Consider the following 19,120-nt stretch of genomic DNA (forward strand, 5'->3'; position numbering starts at 1 on the left):
ATTGAAGTATTCACATGTGATTTACACCACTTCTCGAATGTATTGCTAAAAGGTACTCTTGAAGTTCCTCATTCACTATGCAACTTTTAAATATCTTTGTGAGGAATAAAGGAAGAGGCTTAGTAGATCATCTACCGTAACCCGCTATGTACATGTATCTTTATTTGTACGGATTTTCATGAAGATTTTGTATCCAATATAGATGTAATTCAAATTCATTTTGGTTATTTGGAATATTAATAATATTCAAAACTGACATAAGATTTTGAAGAATCTACTCCTTAGAGAGCTATGAGTATAAATTTGCATTGCCACTTGTAAAGTTAAGTTCCTATAAAAAGCATTATATACAATGACCTTTACAAATAAAAACAATGCTACCTGCTTTGTCAGCAGGGACCGGTCTATACTGATCATATGTATTAGAAATTTCACATGGGCGTCGGAAGCAAATTAAAAGGGGGGCTAATCGAAAGTAGGGGCTAAACCAACAAAAAAGGTAAATTCCTATTTTCAATGCATGCCTATATATATATATATATATATATATATATATATATATATATATATATATATATATATATATATATATATATATATATAAAAAATATATATATATATATATATATATATATATATATATATATATATATATAGGTAAAAAAGAAAACACAAAAATCCTCAGTTAAGCTTTAGCGCTTTCATTTTTCAATCTTCAGAAGCTTACAATAGTATCATAGTAACAGTGATTATGACGTCATGTTAAGCGGAACGTTAAATGTCTATTATGACGTCATAGATACAATATGACAAAAGTACTTTGTATCTATGACGTCATAATAGACATTTAACGTTCCGCTTAACATGACGTCATAATCACTGTTACTATGATACTATTGTAAGCTTCTGAAGATTGAAAAATGAAAGCGCTAAAGCTTAACTGAGGATTTTTGTGTTTTCTTTTTTACCTTTTTTTAAATATTGTTATCCGATTACTGAGACATTATTTAAATTTTGGATATATATATATATATATATATATATATATATATATATATATATATATATATATATATATATATATATATATATTTTAGATCTATTCTTGCGAAGAAAAAAAAGTGGGTGGGTCTCTTAGCCCCCCCCCCCCCCACCCCCCGGTTCCGACGCCTATGTTTCATCTATTTTTCTTTTCACCTTTTGGATTATTGAATACAAAATGTAAATGATCTCTCCTTAATCATCTTGAAAATATTTTTCCTTGATGACATGAAAAAATATCGATCTTCTCAGATTTTACAAATCCCACAGTTGTCTTTCTTTGTCTAGCTACTTTGTGCCCCACACACAGGCTTTAATCCGAGGTGTTAAAAAAATTACATATGCATTTTTGAACACCTCAGATTTATTGTACATTGTCAAAGGTATCACGAAAGAGGTGTGGCTAAAACAATTTATCCAGGTGTAAAGTTATGGTTAGGTGACTTTAAGCGGAAAAGGGTTTAGATACATTATGTGCATGTACGAAGGACGTTCAATAAATAATGTCATTATCTCGATGACATACAGCATAGTAGTCATATGACATAAAGCTTGACTTTCTCTCATTATTGAATCTTTAATGAATTTATAACAGTTTATGTTACCACTTTTCATCACATAGTTTTATCGTGAGAAGCTGGGAAACAAGGGCTATTCGAGACACTGCATTATAAATGAATGGTAAAGAATCATTAAACTAGAGTGAAAATAAAAGCTACATTAAAGCTGATGTGAACTTGTTAAATTCCCAAAGAAATATTCACTGAAATATGTGACACTTACAGCAACCGATGCCTGTTTTATAGATAAATGATCAGGTGGATTTCAATGATAAAATATTATATAATGGGCATCAAAAATGGGTACCCTCCTTGCCAACAAAAATTATAACAACTTATGTACTGTATGCCAAATTTCAACAAATAATATTTGATGTTGTATGATTGACTTTAAGACACATAGCAAATTTGATAGACATCATATTGGTAGTAGTTTACACTGTTTTTAAGAAACGTTTGACGGTAATTAAGCTTGGTACTCTAAGGTCACCATGTATTTTGAAAAATGAGTGAAAACGACAGCGTGTACAAAAGTCTTAACAATTATTTTAAAATATCAGTTATTGTAGTAATCCACGTTTGTTTTATAATCAAACAGATATTAGAACATGAATCTATTGCTTAAAACCATGAAATAAAATTTGACATAAGATGTACTTGATAAAAACGGCGATGGTCTGTCAAGAGCAAAGGTTTGCAAGAGCACAAAGACAGATTTGCAATTTTCTTAAATATTAGTGGTATTGTTGTTCAAATTCGTATTCAGGGAGACAGTTTAATATCTGGAGGTGTCTAAAAAGCAGTTTTTTTGCAAAGAAATAGAAAGGTTTATCAGAGAAAGGACCCAGAATCAGGAATCCACTAATTGAATTTCTTCATGACAGCGTTCAAACCTGGATCCCCTTAAGAGTAAAGGGGTTTTCGGGATAAACAGAAAGTTATGTCATTTCACATTAACAATATTAGCCAGATCTTTGACCTTTTGACTTGTTTCTATTTCCAAACTTGAAAAAATACACCTTTCAGAAGGAAAAAACAAGTCCAGGAAATCATTGGATCCGCCATTTTCCAGCATACTAAGGGTCATACCCGAAAATGAGTTCTAAAAACAATCAGAAATTGGATAAAAAATATTACGGACATGTGTTTGAATTAAAAGAGATTAATAAGTAAGATCATGAAGACTAAATCATTGAAAGCGTCTTTTGCTTCTTTCTGAGCCCCAATGACATTACATGTATTTATTGAACGCCCCTCGTAATTCATTGACAATCTTATATGAAACAGTACTTTTATTTGAAATCAGCATCTATGTTTAAGGAAAGAAGGAATACCTTACCTACCCACTCTAAAAATATAGGTCGGCAAATGGAAACAAAGCTAATGGCTGTACTATATTATTTCAATTCATTTTATTGACAACACCATCATACATTGGCATATAGTCATGAATACAACAATTAACATACATAAAGAAAAAATATCAAAGAAAGCATATCAGGTTTGTTGAAGGTTTTCTTTCATAGTAATAAAGCACTTTTTCAAAAAGTTACAAACTCTCCTAGCAGTTGTAATATACTTGTAGGATTGATAATGTCAATAATAGGGTTTTCCTTCATGTAACATTGTGCATCAAATATATCTTAAAATTGTAATGTGCATTGATCATAACTAGGGCAATAAAGAACAAAATGGTCTTCATTTTCAATAAAAGATTTACAAAAATGGCATACACGTTTTTCTCTAGGAATAAGCGTATCACGAAAGATACGCTTCGTTCAGCAGCATACAGGCATGCAAAGCAGTGGTACGTCCACAGCTTGAGTATGCTGCCAGAGTTTGGGACTTTCATCTGGTTATACCAATTAAACAAGTTGAGGCTGTACAGCGCAGAGCTGCAAGGTGGGTGATGTTGGATTTTAGAAGAACATCAAGTGTCTCAGATATGCTACAAACCTTACGTTGGCGAGGCTTACAACAAAGGAGGGCAGATACAAGGCTTGTACCTATGTACAAGATTAAGGAACGCCGTCACTGCCTTATAGCAGAACAAAACAATTGCATTGCGTCAACCTTCCATTACATTATGTCAACTCCTTATGACATTTACGTACACTCCTATTGCATTGTGTGAACTTTCCTTTACATAATGTCAACTCTATATGACATTTACTCACACTACTATTACATTGTGTCAACCTTCCGTTTCATTATGTCAATTCTTGATGACATTCACCCACACTACTACTGCATTGTGTCAACCTTCCAATATATATATGTCAATTTTTATGACATTAACCCACACTTCTACTGCATTGTGTCAACCTTTCATTATATATATTATGTCAACTCTTTATGACATTATCCCAAACTACTATTGCATCGTGTAAACCTTCCTTTACATTATGTCAACACTTTATGACATTTACACATTCTACAATTATATTTCGTCAACTTGCATTTCGTTATGTTTACTGTTCATGACATTTAATTAAACAACAATTACATTGAGTCAACCTTCATTATATTATGTCAATTCTTCATGCTATTAACTTACACTACTTTATTGTGTCGATTCACTATTACGTTATGCGAACACGGGTATCTTCGGCCTTTATATGAACATAACGTATTTTCCGCGTTCTGCAAGCACTAAAATTGGCGGGAGAGAAAATTGTTGTGGAAGAAAATCTCAGCGATTTGGGAGTGGCATCTTTAAATAAATACTTAAATTTAGCGACAAAGGATTGACAATCTTGAAACGTGCAAAGTCTTAACACTGCGACTTTGAATTAAAGTCACGTCGAAATTCAATGACGTTTCTTTAATCTGAAAATTAAATAAATCAAATATTATGAGTAATGCAACAATTTTTTTCTTCTTATTTTGAATTTTTTTTTTTTTTATGGATAAAAGTCTTAAACTTCTTATCTTCCTACGAACATTGTCATTATTTTTTTTATCAGTCTTTAACTTTCCTTTTTTTAGTGTAAACACATCGTATAACACACATGCACTGGTGGTTTGGGGGGGATCCCGCCTTACCATCGTGAAAGATATGTATGCCGTGTTAAACAGTATTTTTGCACAGCTGAAACCGAACAAAAATTTCTGGAGTAGGATAAGCTACCAAAAATGAAGCATTCTTGCAAATTCGACGAAATTTTATTCGGTATTAACAAAGTACTGGTCAGGAAAAGAACACGATATTCTCATGCATATTTATAAAGGATTGACCTATACTCGGCACTCAGGGCCATTGAGCAGGGAGGGATCTTTTTCGTGCCAGCACCTACTGCAACACGGGGCCTCGGTTTATACGGTCTCATCCGAATGGTGGGGGGATAGAACAGTTAGAATAGAAATCAACTAGCTCGAAGAAATCTGACAAGTAAAATAGGTTCCAATATCTTTCACTACTAAACATGACTAAATTTTATTCATTCACTACAATTTACTGCCAAACTTCAAATTTCACTTTCGAATTAGCCCGAGCCAATGCTGAGAACCTACTTGCAAGATTTTTTATATTATTTTCAAGGGGTCAGAAATACTGTGGTTCACATGTAAAGAATATATTTATATTATTTAGTAGTATTCTGGTTTTGGCATTCGGTATATTGTGCAGATTTATACATGATATTCTGTGGAATACTTTTTGTTGTTTTGAACCATTAAGAAATGCAGAATCAAATGTATCTAATAACCATTTTGATTGATCAAATTATATCATTTATTTGTATTAGTTATTTCATTTTGGCACATTGACAACATCTGTAGAAGTTCACCCAACCGAAAATGTCCATTGAAAAGACAATTGTACGTGATTATTCCTCGGTACAAAAAGTAACCAACTCTGAGGTGCTCTCAATATTGACAATCCCTAACTCACGTGTTTGTAGTAATATCGTAGTAGACCATCATGCTTTTCGGTTCATTCACGAGATTGGACCATTGTTTGCTGTAAACATGCGAGACAACGTGATCATGAATATTTCAATAAGAGGCGGTTTTTTATCCGACACGGAGAGAAAATAATTCTTACCAAATAATATTTCATAACTTTTAAAAGTGATGGAGGGGAATTGTCTTATTTGCAGAAAGTATACAACTTATATAACTTGATGCGACACCACATATATTAATTTATTACTTTTAAAATAAAACACTAATACGGCATATATAGCTTTAATGACCAAAATCTACGTGTACATAAAATTAATAAATTTATTGGTTTTACTTTGTAGGACATTGCATTAGTTTCACATTAAGTTTAGCTGAATTAAGTTGAATTTTTTTTTCTATAAAACTATAAAGCCTGAGAGCTTCTCCGCTTTCCCCCTTGGTCTCCAACCATATACCGTCCCCTTCGGGCTTGAACATTTTTTTATGTTCAAGATTCTCATATCCGCCGCTAATATGTGTCCATGCATGCTTGCTAAGGCATATTCAATTGATTTAGATGAGGGATTGGAAGATTTTTGTAATAGAATTCTGGCCCAGGAATGGTTGAAAAAAAATACTAATTCTAGTGACTATCATCTTTTTCGAAAGGGGGTCAGCGAGAAAAAAAATATTCGCCCTAAAAAAATAAAAAGCCAAAAATAAAAATTGTCCACTCCAAGCCCGAAAATCCTATTTCGGGGAGGTGGGTCCAACTTCGATCAGCCCTAATTTTGTTGCCAGATCTACTACATTACCCTCAGTGGACTAACTTCAATAAAAAGTGGGGGTGGGGGCTGTACTTTCAATGAACATTACATTTTCTGTTGTAAAGTTATGTCTGGGAAAAGAGGTGGGCTGATATTTTGTGCCTGTAATTCTTCCTAATCAATCAGGACACCCCACCCCCCTCTTACCAGTCAAAAACACAGTCGTCAACATTCATTATATACCAGATATACAGCTTTGAGATAATGTAAATGTATTTTTACATCAGGTTATGCACTTTTGGAATCAACATGATAAAGAGTTAACTCAATATAAAGATATTTTAAGATCACATAAGAAAGAGTTGAAATAACGTAATGATATATCCACATCACGGAATGTAGTTTTGACATAATGTGGTAAAGTGTTGATATAATATTAAGAAATGTTCACATTATGTTATACACTTTTTACACGACGTATAATAAACATTCATTATTATTCGAGCTCAAAATTTTATTCAAACAATCAAATCAGGGGTCGGCAGAACTAGGACGGACTTTTTAAAGATCGGAAGGGATGTCAGGTGCCATAGAGGAGTGAGCATTCCCATGACAACCGGTCACAACCGCCATGTGCTCCTTGTAATGGTCGGGAAAATGGAAAGTTTATCATTCAATGAGTAAAAAAGGCCTAACAATGAGTATAGAAATCATTAGTCAGCATTTGACTTTATGATAGATAATATTTGCTGCCATGGTCATTGTTTCGACCATTGTATCGACCACAGAACTTGCATACAGGACTGTTGATATTCTAGTTTCATCAACTTGTTTGTCAATAGCTTGCTTCGTGTCAGAAATGACCCTTGGTATTGAATCAACTGAGAGACATAAAACCCATATGTCTGTGATAAAAGTAGATTGGTATACAGTTAATTTTTCTTGAGTGAGGCGGAATTCTCGAAAAAGGACTATCTGGGATACGTACAGCCGTGTACCTATAAGACAATATATAGGCCTTTCAGCTGCCGCTAGGGTTCGCAGTTATGAACGATAACTCACTGCTGAGACTTGTTTACAGCAGGCCCGAGATATTTAACTGTTTACACGCAAGGCAGTTTTTAGCATTTCCCAAGTGTTTCTTTGCTCTCAGTAGAATCCAGTGGTTTTAAAGTTTAGCACCAATGTTAAACTTATTTACTGTATAGTTGCGGACACCGTTTAACTACATATAATTAAAAGTTTTAATTAAAATAAAAAGTGAAATCTACCCCCTTCTTAGTTCTAACCTACTTAAATTTTTATGCTCTGTCGTTCCCCTTCGTGCTTAGTAACACAAATAAGATGATCAATTGTTGCACTTACTTGTAAAAATGTATATATTATATAGGAAGCGAAAAAGCGCGAACACAAAAACATGACATGAAATTTTCTTCTTCATAATAATCGTCAAAGAGAGTTAAAAATATTGAATATAGTCTGTTCCTCATTCATTGACCCTTTTATTTCAGGTAGAGTGAAGGCAAAACTTTTGTGTTTTTTTTACCATATGTGCAACTTGAAAAATTAGTTGAAAGGCCTACAAAACAATGTAAGGAACCCTTTTGTGTACATAACAATACCAGTGCTGAAGCAGCCTATATGTCATTCCTATAAAAGATAACTCATAAATCGGCACTTATTTGGTCATTTTTCACACCTGAGTTGCCTGTCCTTAAAACACAACATCGTAAAAGTCAATTATAAATTATTAAACTTTTTAATGATTTAATTTTTTAATAATTTAATTAAAAGTATGCATAAGTTATTATCTTTTTTGATAATTTCATGTACCTATAAATCTATGCAATGTTTTTTTTTTACCATATGTGCAACTTGAGAAATTAGTTGAAGGGCCTAAAATATAGCAAAAAGAGCTTGAAAGTTGTTTTCAGAATAGTAAATATAAAAGGAAAAGCATTTAGGTAACCTATGAAAGGTTGGGTATTTTAACATTTAGTTCTCAGGTAATTCAATTTTTAATACTGATAAAATTATAAAAGAAAATGGCTTACCTTAACTTTTGGCCTGATTTTTGGCTGAGTTCTTCAGCGATGCAAGGATTTTTTAGATCAGTAAAAGTGTCAGTGATCCCAACTTTGTAACCAAACGCAAACACGAGCGTGCTCAATCCATCTCTCACAATCTGCTCTAAATCCCTACTAGAACCAGAGGCCATTTTGATAAAAAGGTATGTACGGTTAAATCGTGTAATCGGCGTCTGGTGTATGGTGTCCGCATAGCGTCTTTGCATTCAGGTTGATTTTAAATGGATAACATTTTATTTTATTTTAGAAAATATGTTTTGTCAATTGATGTTTGAAACACCAGCTTGGATCCTTTTGTTATCTTTTGATTTCTTTAAGCTGCAAGAAATGTAATATTGGACTTAATTGAACTTGAAGCAATGTTTCGCATCATACCTTTATTCAAGAGACAGGTTAAGGACAGATGATACAAACAAATTTTTTCTTTGAAAAAGATTTAATATCATGTCACAAGTTTAGAAATGTGAATGGTCCTTAGAATTTTTTTTCTACGAACTGGAATATGAAAATGACTTGGAAAATATTAGTAATATTTCAATAAAAAAACAAATATAGAATAATCACATTCAGGAAAGGGTTACAGGTGAAAAGAAAATTCAGAATATGTTATCTTGGTGCTAAAAGTGTAATATAAACTTAAGAAAAATATACCAAGCCAGGTGAATTTTATTAGAAAAAGCTAAATGGTAAAAATCAGCCCATGCGATATTGCTAATTTTTTTGTAATTTCGATCTTGCTCTTAAAATTCACCTGGCTTGGTATATTTTTCTAAAGTTTATATTATCATATAATTTAATATTTATATATCTACAAGCATACTATAATTCAAGATAATCATGTCGCAAATCAATATTCATGACTCAATGTTATAATTTAAAATAAGACCCTCTTACTCGAAAAAAACAAGAATTGCCTCACAATGACTGATATTTGTAAAGAGGTTACTGGTTGTTGCGTTGTACAAGATGATATTATGGTTAATTTGTTACCTAATCCTTCTAACTAGTTGTAGCTAATTAAAGTTAAAGCAAAGAGAAAAAGAATTCCCATATATCTAGTAAACACTAACATGTTCTATTATGAAGGCGCGAAAAAACATAAAAAATGGAAAAAAAGTTCAGTGGTAGCTTTGTTTTCACTCGGATGCATTCATCTTGCATTATATTTGTGTTTCTTCTATTTCTGGAAGGCAATGCACTCCTGAATTGTGTTCACGTCCTTTCCGCCAAATGGAATCAGTTTGAATCCATGTTCCTCCACCTTTTCCTTCCTTCGTTCGTAGCCCCACCCCACTCCCAGACCTCCTCCTGAAGGACCGGAGGAACTCATAGGTAGGCAGGAAAATAGGCTCAGGGGCAGAAAGAACTGGGCTGCCTTGTTGTCAACTAGCTTCTTGTGGTTTGAAGATACGGGAGGGTCGTATGCCGCGCCGTGTCCATCTGGTTTAAGGACTCTCTTGGTTTCTTCTAAAATGCCGTCCACTTCGTATGAATCATGAAGAAGATCAACTAAAATGACAAAATCAAACTTTGCCGCCCAATCCTTTGGAAGGTGTCCTCCTTTCATACAGAGAAACTGGAGGTTTTTCTGGTCGCTTTTTTCCAGTTCTTTGTTGGCGTGATCTATGGAGACTTGATCCATATCAATCCCAATGATAGTACTGTCAGGGTACAATCTCGCTATCTCTCTAGTTAGCCTTCCATAACCACATCCAAGATCCAGCAGCGTAAATTGAGTGCCTGATGTATCAAAAAAGCCAAATAATTACACTAAATCCTTTCTTTATTTCTTGATTTATGCATTTTGTAATTAATTATTTTATTTTGTTAATAATTACCTGATTTAAAATCAAGTATAGGGATCAGTTGGTCGTGAATCCACGTCACTTCTGGATTGTGATAGGTACCCCACCATTTGAGAAAAGGGTCATAGTAGCCATAACCTTCAATGAATAAAAGAATGTTTATTAATGTATATCAATACATTCTAATGTAGAATTAAATGAATGGGGGCGACTGGGGTTTTATTGTGTGAAAACTACAATAGCGAATCTCTTCATTTTTATACCATATATGACTTACATTAAGGATTTCCATCCCTAATGGGACCAAATTCCCTACCCTTAAATATACGTCAAGTACAAAATACTCTGATATTTTATTAAAGCATTTAATAGTGGAAAAGGATTGCCCGCGAGAAATTTTCAATTTTTTTGTTAATTAATACCGCATATTTGAGTTCATCTCACAATATGCGCCGTTATCAAAGCTCTATCCTTTTATTATATGTCATCATTCACCTCCTTTTTGTGGAAAAAAATTATAAATGTGATAAGCCGGAATTTATTTATCCATCCATACAGTGTCGGTACTTAGTCACTAGGTTTACGGGTTATCTCCCCTTTTCTATGCATCACTGAAAGTGAAAGGTGGGTGATGAAAGTATCCGATTTATGTTTTGTATTATGAAATATTTTATAATAATTTCCAGTTTTTAAAGTTAAGTTTCAGTCAAAGAATTAAAACAGATTATCTTATTAACATTGATATTGCCCGATGGCAAGTATTTTATTGGATTGAAACAGATCGATTTGCCACCCGTCCATGCTTTAAACACTGGTACATGGTACAAAATTACAATGTGGTAATAGTAATTAACTTCATCAGCAGATTTTGAATGAATAAAAACTTACTTAGTGAAATTATATATAAACAAAATGAGATAATGTAAAAATAGGTATGAACTTCAACTTTATTCGGTCCATGTTATTCAAGGTCATTTGCCAATAATCATCCGTACACATGGTGGCCTATATTTAGTTACTTAGGTCCCTTAGCCAATCTTTAGGGGATTTAAAAATGGGAATATCCATAATTATAATTCTTACAGTATGAGTATGCTTTGTAACTTTGGGTTTGGTGCATTTATCAGTTTATTTAAAATATTGAGTGATTTAAAAAAAAAAATAAATAAATAAATAAATGTTCAAGGGTTACCCTAGCTGTGCCATACCAGTCTACCTTTTGTCATAAAACAGTGAATAAATAAAAAAAAAATACAGATTGAGAAGTAATAAAAGTTTGACAAATCTTTAGAAATGTTATTTAGCTAGATTCACAAAGGGACAGAACTCTAATTAAAGTATATAAATTTCAATCAAGGCCATTCAACTTTAACAAGGGTCCAAAGAGAGGCATGAAAGATATGCAATTGCGACAAAGGCAGTAATCAATTGTGAAAGAAAATAGTTTGAAGTAAAATACATAACAAGTTTTGGTGCTTTTGAATGTAACATTACAATAATGCATTTTATGATATGAATGAAACATCAAGTAAGATGTGTATTTGTTTATACATATTACAGTTGTACACATGCTATATGACAAAACTCAAGGTAAGTAAATATGAATGATGACTAAAAAAGTAAATAGATTTTGAGTCAAAAAATTCAGTTGGATGGAAGCATTACAATCAACAATTCAGGCTGTAAAATCTGGGAGGCATACCCGGCATAGGTAACATGCACCAGAGTTGAATTGTACATTGTCTGTCAAATCCACATAATAATAATATATTAGGACCAGCAGCATCCTCACCTATTCGGATATCACTTCTCTTAAGGGGCTTGATAGGGAGGACAACTTCAGATTCAACAAGAACAATAACAATGTGGGCATAGTAATTTAGGACCTCAATGGTTCATCAGTAACAGTTGATATAAATAGGATTCCCCAAATTTTATTTTAATTAACTACATGTAATATCTAGCAAGGCTAGCTACTATTTTGCTGGTTAATATATATCAAAGGGTTCAGATTAAGTAAGATGGGGCGAAGGGCATGTTTCGCATATATTCTTTGTTGTCATTTTGGTCAATGGTGTAGTTAAAATTATACATAAAGGAAATAAAAGAAGGCCATGCTGTTCGTTCCTTGGAAGCCGTCTCCAGTGTACATGAGCATAATCATGAATTTCTCTAACAGCGCCTTTACCTTAATTGAGAAGGTTTGATGATAACACAATATAAACACATACATTTAAAGGGGCTGGGTGGTTGTGGCCATTTTTAGGCTATTTGGATCTCCTTTAGAAGAAGAGCTCAATAAAGATATAACTGATCAAATTTTAAAGCTAAAATTTATGAAATTTTTCTTTGCCAAATGATAGTTGACAGCTTAAGATATCATATCCCAAAATTTAAATTATATCTGGTGGTTAATAATTGTTGACCCCCTGGCCTCCTTAATGTCTTCTCACCCCGTAACATTATAAAGGCCTTGTATCCTATAAAGTTGTGTTTAGTAAATGAAAAGTTTTGTACCATCTTAAGTTAACATGAAAAATCAGGTAAACTTATTTTACTAATTTATTATATATAGATTATTTCACAAATGTTGATTATTTACACAGAGATTAATTTCAGCGTGGGCTTTTATTTCCTGACAATGTTCTAAAAACATGGGTCTAGTCACTTTTTTAATATTTATACAAGAAGAGAACTTTGGGTATTGAAAAACAATTCTACAAATAAAAGACTGTAAAAAGAAGTTAAATAATAATAATTTATAGGCTAATTGAAGCACTGTGAAATAAATAAATTGTCAAGAGAATTCGGAAATTAACATAATTAAAATTTATTCCTTTGAGTTATCTTTCTCATTGGGAAAAGTGAACCTTAAAATAGGAATTGCAACTCAAATTTCCTGAACTTTTACCAATTTTACTCGTTATTCAATTTGGCATTGGGAATGAGGGACAATTTACAGAGTTCTTCAGGTGCTACAGTCAATGCATATGCAGGCTCATTTGAACACAGCTCAAAGTGCTGGTACTTTCTATGTATTTTCCAAATACGGCATATGCTGTATGAATGGTCATGCAACAATAATAAATAAATCAATAAATAAATAAAATAGAAAGGGTTATAATGAGACTTATAAGGTTCAAATTGGGGCTTTTTGTCAGTGTTGGTTTTTGCTGTGTCTCTAAGTTGTTAAGATTTGCTATTTCACACAGATAAAAGTTGCTTTAGTTAAAATTATATATTCTCAGTTTTTAAACTCGCAAAGAGAAAATTGTTTAGGTAACTAGTTTCTTTATCACTAATAAGCACTAAAGGCGAGATTACCTAACTACCTAACAGCAGGGGGGGGGGGGGTTTAACCATTGTTCCACAGGCTAGGTTACAATCCAAACCAATTCCTACAATATTTTCTTTTTAATAGTATGTGCTTACTGTTGGAAATTAAGACACATATGCATATCTCAGGGGGCATTTTCCCATTGAAAATATCAGTTCAAACCCAGGTGCCATTTGCATGTAAGATGATAGGTTTTTATCCCTCATCTGAGCAGTTACATGTAGCATAATTATTTTATGTTACTTTACACATTTATCTCATATGGGATTAAGATGCATTAGTCGGTGCATATATATGTACATGCAGTTTACATCCATGCATTAGCTAGTGGGTGTAAATTCAGGTTAGCTAGGGGATACAAATCCAAATCCACATGTGTGTAGGAGTTACAAGATTCATAGTACATGTATTAAGATAAGATAAACTTCTCCAGCATTTTAGGGTATTAGATGTAGGATAGGTTTCCACTGACTAAGCATATTAATTTTTTATGCTCTCTATCATATATCCATTTTCTACAGCCTTAAAAAGATTTTGAAGTCTATTATTTAAATAACCTATTCCATAACATATTTTTGCCGGGGGGGGGGGGGGGGAAGCTTAAGGTGTGAAAAGATCATGCATTTTTGATAGAGCATCAGCTGGGAAGGGGTTTAGAATAAAGGATTTAGTCATATGTGCCTTCATTGTCTGCTGCAGTCCAACTACATTTACAAATGAGCAGTAAATACAAAGTCCTCCATTGTGTGTCTTGGTTTGAAAGGTACTTATTATATACAAGATTTAATCAATTGTAAATGGTCCTTTGAAGAGTTCGCTTTCAAAATAAGTGGTACATGTATAATATCATTCCCTCAGAACTGACAAGATACGTTACCAAATATCACAAAACATGTTCTGCAGATTACAAATTGGGCATGTGAACACTTTTAAAATTTTTGTCAACAATACAGGAATAGCATAATCATGCTGAAAGGGAAAGGGGGGGGGTTAAAGAGTAAAGGTGCTCATTCATCTTGTTTCTAATCTCTGCATGAAAGTATTTTATCACCTAAAAATAAATAAATAAGAAATAAAATTCAAATTTATAAACAAATAAATAAAAAGGGGGGGGGGGTTCTAAATAAAACGTATTTTCTACATAAGATTCTTACATTAGTCCAGGTAGTAGTTCTTTCTTGCCAGCTGGATATTAATAATGGAATCTGAGACCCAAAGCAATATACTAGTAACTTGGAAATATATAAATTCAGGAGGGGGGGGGGCGTTAGGCCCAATTAATTTGAAGGGAGACCAGAATTATTTTAATGCAGGATAGTTCTACAGTGGGTTGGCAATGAGAGAGAGTGATATTCACGATGGATGGGTTGCTGAGGGTTTTGAGTAGGCTAGGAGTCCATGGTGGGTGGTTAAATTGAAGTTGCCTACCCCCACCAGGTGGCGGTGGGCACCTACGGTGCCCATGTGGCGAAATCGTCACCTTCAATTTAACCATTGAACTGTTCATTTTGTTGACTTTTTGTGGTTGATGTTGATATATGTGATGGTTGATGTTGATATATGTGATGTTGACTTTGAAAATTATATCTTATACAATTTAAAGCTAAAGCAAAATAATATAATTATAAAAGATAATTTGTGTTGAAATGTGTCCGTAGCACGAATGAGGTCAACCCAGCGTGCTACTTTTCCCGTCAGGGAGGGCACAACTTATGTTGATGTTGGGGGTATGCCATTTTGCCGGCTGCCCCACTGTTGTGTAGACCACTGTGGACAATACCTGCCAACTCGAATAAAACATTGAACTTAAATACGTAGCATTTGTTTATTATATACATAGGTCTTTGATAAGCAGTAGTTAATTAACAAAGATTGCATTGAAGTCTTTGGGGAAAAGCTTTTTTTTTTCAAAATAAAAATTCAAATAATTTGAATATCAATAAATCCTGCTGTGGAAAGATGCATTGAAACATTAAAAATAGAATAACAATTGAAAACAAATTTTTTACGGTCTAATTTTTTTTAATTGATTTTTTTTTTATTAATTAAAAAGGGGAGATAACTCTTACCAAAATTCAAGGTCATGAATTAGGACACATCCCACTCTACATACTAATAGCAATAAATGGGAAGTATGTCTAAATAAACTGAGTGTTTATTGCTTACATATCTGTTATGTTTTCAATTTCATTCAATTTGTTCCTATTAGGGGTTATATACCTTAACTTTAGGGTACATGCAAAGTTTGGGGGAAATCTACCGTCCAGGTATTTTTGTGGGACCGTCTCAAAATACAGGTACATTTACTCTAGGAATATATAGGAAAATGCCCATTTATAGCACTTTAAAGCAAATCATACAAATACCACATTAGACTTTTTGTTCAAACTATAATAATTTAATTTTAGTTTTAACACGTCATTTGATTGGTTAAACGGGTTTATCCATTTTGTATAACATAACTTGCCTACGTCACAATGAGTTACGTCAAAAACGTATTACTCCGCTTGATGTTAATTTTAAAATAACGCTTAATTTTAAGAGTTTTTCGGGAGGAAATATTGTCTCATTGTCTATCCTGAAATTAAATTAAAATTAAATTATAAGGAATGAAGCTTATTTCAACTTATGTTATCCGATATAACAAAACTTGGGGCAGTTTACGCTTTCTTATAAACCGCTTCGCGGTTTATAAAGCGTAAACTGCCCCAAGTTATGTTATATCGGATAACATAAGTTGAAATAAGCTTCATTCCTTAAATATTTGATGAGTAATACTATATTATACAAAATATGTAAGAAACACAAACTTGACCGTCTTGTTACCAGAGGGGGCGTCTCAAAGTACCAAAACTGAACGAATTTTCCTGTTTTATTAGAATACTACAAAATATGACGGGCACAAGGGATTTAAATGAAACCGTTAAAAAAATAATGGAGACATTATCAACTGTCTATATTTTAAATTTGAAGAGCGTATATTCATTATTTTTTGTTAAATAACATTTTTATTACCCCTTTCTTTAAGAGATTCAGTGTATCATAACGTCAAAAACACACTGTTACGACGTCAACCTACGTATGACTTGGAAAATCGGTTCAAAAATCAGTTATATAAAATTGTAATTACATTTTTATACCTACATTTTCTTAATCTTGTTAATTCTTAATATTTAAGCGAAAAAAAGTTGCTTTATAACAGTAAATACGCTTCATTTTACTATGATGCTCAAAATATTACGCAATGGAAACTACAGTCAGCCCCCTTAATTGAATTAGATCTGTTAAGAGATAGCGGAGTCAATGGCTACAGAATCATATTACATTTACATTTTTATAAACGGATGAGAAGCTTGGCTTTTCGTTTACTTATAACAGTTCATAGTAACTTTTAAGTGCACAATCGAAGCTAAACTATTTTATTTTCAAATAATTTAGCCAACAAAAACAAGTTTAAAAATCATTCAAAATAACATGAATGCCATCGTTTATGTAATAGTAAGATCATATGAAGAGAAATCTTCGTCATGAAGAATGGGCGGAGCGAAGCGGAGCCCATTCTTCGTGACGAAGATTTCTCTTCATATGATCTTACTGACTTAGAACAGAACCTCAGCCAATCAAATGCATGGATTAAAAATAAACTCCTCCCACTGCTGTGTCATATATAAGGCTCAACTTGACCGCTCGTTGTACATATCGAACACGCAATCAATATCGAACACACGCGGTTTCAGAATGGACTCCCAACCCATTCAGGTTAGCACGGGATTATATGAAATACCTTGATTTACTGGGGAAATGGTATGGTGAAGATATTAAAGTTACTGAACTAATGAATACCATAGTCGTCAGAAGCAATTGAAAGGGGGGGGGGCTTAACCAACAAAACAAGTGAACCCTAATTTTCAATGCCTATATTTTATGTATATATTTGCAAGAAAAGTGGGGGGCTAAGCCCTCCCCCCCCCCCCCGGTTCCGACGCCTATGAATACTCATGTAACAAGAATCTACATTTTGGAAAAATGATTGTGTTAAGATGACAAGGCCCTAGTCAGCAGAAGTGTGTATGGCTGTCTAATATCAAATAAAAATTTGATGAAAATTGTGATTTAATCTGCCTTCAAAGACAAGGTTCGTTTCTGATATACATGACGATGGTTGTATTTTCTGTATGTACCGAAATGTGAAAACAAATAATATTCAAAAAGCGACAAAAGATTACAGTGGGGAAAAAATGTAGCAAGGCCTAGAAAGTTTAAATATCATGATTGTAAACAGCACGTGGGTTTTGAATAGTTTCTTTTTGTGTGCTGAACAAAGACCAATGAAGACACACCCATATAACAGTCAAGTGAACCAATCAGACACCGTTGAATTTTTCAGAAATAGAAGAATTCTTCACCATGAAGAATCAATTCTTCGAAAGAAATGGAAGCATTTGATTGGCTGAATAAGTAGGTTATGTTCTTAGAGCGAGTAGACACCTATCATAAAGAGAATCATACCACGAGGTCCGTCCTCAGGTAAAACTTTCTCTAGACGAGGGAACATATCACTCAGAACCGGAAGTGCTGCAGCGATGTTACAACATTCCTTTACCATAGAATTCTCATACGGAAGTGAATATTTGCCATCCTCGTGAATCTTGACGATTCCTGTTGAAACAAGACAACCTAACCATTCCTGTATATACCTATAAAAGCGAAACATTTTGCACTACATTAAATATTCTTCCTTTGCAAAAGTTTTCCTTCATTGTGTATTCACATGAGTTATTCAAAACAAACACATGGAGATAACGAACGTATTGAAGATCAAAAATCCATAAAACGTTGCAAAATAAGGGCAGAGCAAACACGGACCTCCAAAATACATAACGTCATTCAGTAAGCATGTCGTCATTGATAGCAATTAATCTGTTTTAGTATATCATGTGGCGCGATGTGGCGTGTCTGAGAAAATATAGCATAAGAAGTATTTTTTCAAGGTTATCTACTTGTTCATTTGCATTTCATTGACGTTTAAAGTTTTCATAAATATATATCATATTTGTGAAATTTATATCGGTATTACATGTATCTATGCTGTATTTAGCATACATTACGTCCATTGTATATTGTTAAATACATGTAGTTCACAACTCCACCGATGACCGGGGACGTAGCAACAGGGGGGCCTGCCCCCCCACTTTTTAGCCAACAATACTTTTACTATTGAATATGTTTATTGAAAGGCTGGTCCCCCCAACTTTAAACTAAAGTAAAGTAATATGAAGGAAATCTGATATTGTAAGCTTAAAAAATGGATATTGAAAGGAATTGATAGTGGAAAAAGTTTGCCTCTACCACCCCCCCCCCCCAACGAAATAGGATTTTCGACTTTGGGCAATTTCCCTTTTCTTTCCTTCTTTCTTTTTTTTTTTGCTTGTCAACTTTTTCAGGTAAGAAAAAAAATTTCTGTGGCAGCCCCCCCCCACTTTCAAAATCGATGCTACGTGTCTGATGACGAATCGAACACTCTACCACTAGGCTACCGTGAAAGGTTTTTTTGATCGATCACTAACCGTTATCTCAACCTATTAATCAAATATTTGAAAAAGAGAAGGTATGAATAGAAACAACTGTCAAGTTAATA

The 19,120-nt window shown here is 33.4% G+C and overlaps 1 protein-coding gene across 1 annotated transcript; it reads right to left on the bottom strand.

The window, feature by feature from the left end:
- Positions 1 to 9,254: 9,254 nt before the first annotated feature.
- On the bottom strand, positions 9,255 to 18,211 carry LOC134231071 (uncharacterized). Its single transcript, XM_062712970.1, has 3 exons — positions 17,992 to 18,211; positions 10,179 to 10,283; positions 9,255 to 10,080 (listed from the first exon to the last, which is right to left on the bottom strand). Exons 1-3 carry the CDS (start codon positions 18,194 to 18,196, stop codon positions 9,518 to 9,520), a joined length of 873 nt encoding a protein of 290 aa, XP_062568954.1. The 5' UTR covers positions 18,197 to 18,211; the 3' UTR covers positions 9,255 to 9,517.
- Between the last annotated feature and the right edge of the window lie 909 nt (positions 18,212 to 19,120).

The sequence above is a fragment of the Saccostrea cucullata genome, unplaced genomic scaffold (genome assembly GCF_032062105.1).
Source record: "Saccostrea cucullata isolate Sc308-1 unplaced genomic scaffold, CSIRO_AGI_Scuc_v1 ctg9368, whole genome shotgun sequence".
NCBI lineage: Eukaryota > Metazoa > Mollusca > Bivalvia > Ostreida > Ostreidae > Saccostrea > Saccostrea cuccullata.

What these genes read in the sequence shown, in the direction of transcription:
- LOC134231071 (XM_062712970.1), bottom strand. Translation starts at nt 18,196, where the DNA reads ATGTTTCGCTTTTATAGGTATATACAGGAATGGTTAGGTTGTCTTGTT. An exon ending in ACCTGAGGACGGACCTCGTG is followed by an intron (nt 10,284 to 17,991) that starts GTATGATTCTCT and finishes TATTCATTGAAG; the next exon opens with GTTATGGCTACTATGACCCT. An exon ending in TATACTTGATTTTAAATCAG is followed by an intron (nt 10,081 to 10,178) that starts GTAATTATTAAC and finishes TTGATACATCAG; the next exon opens with GCACTCAATTTACGCTGCTG.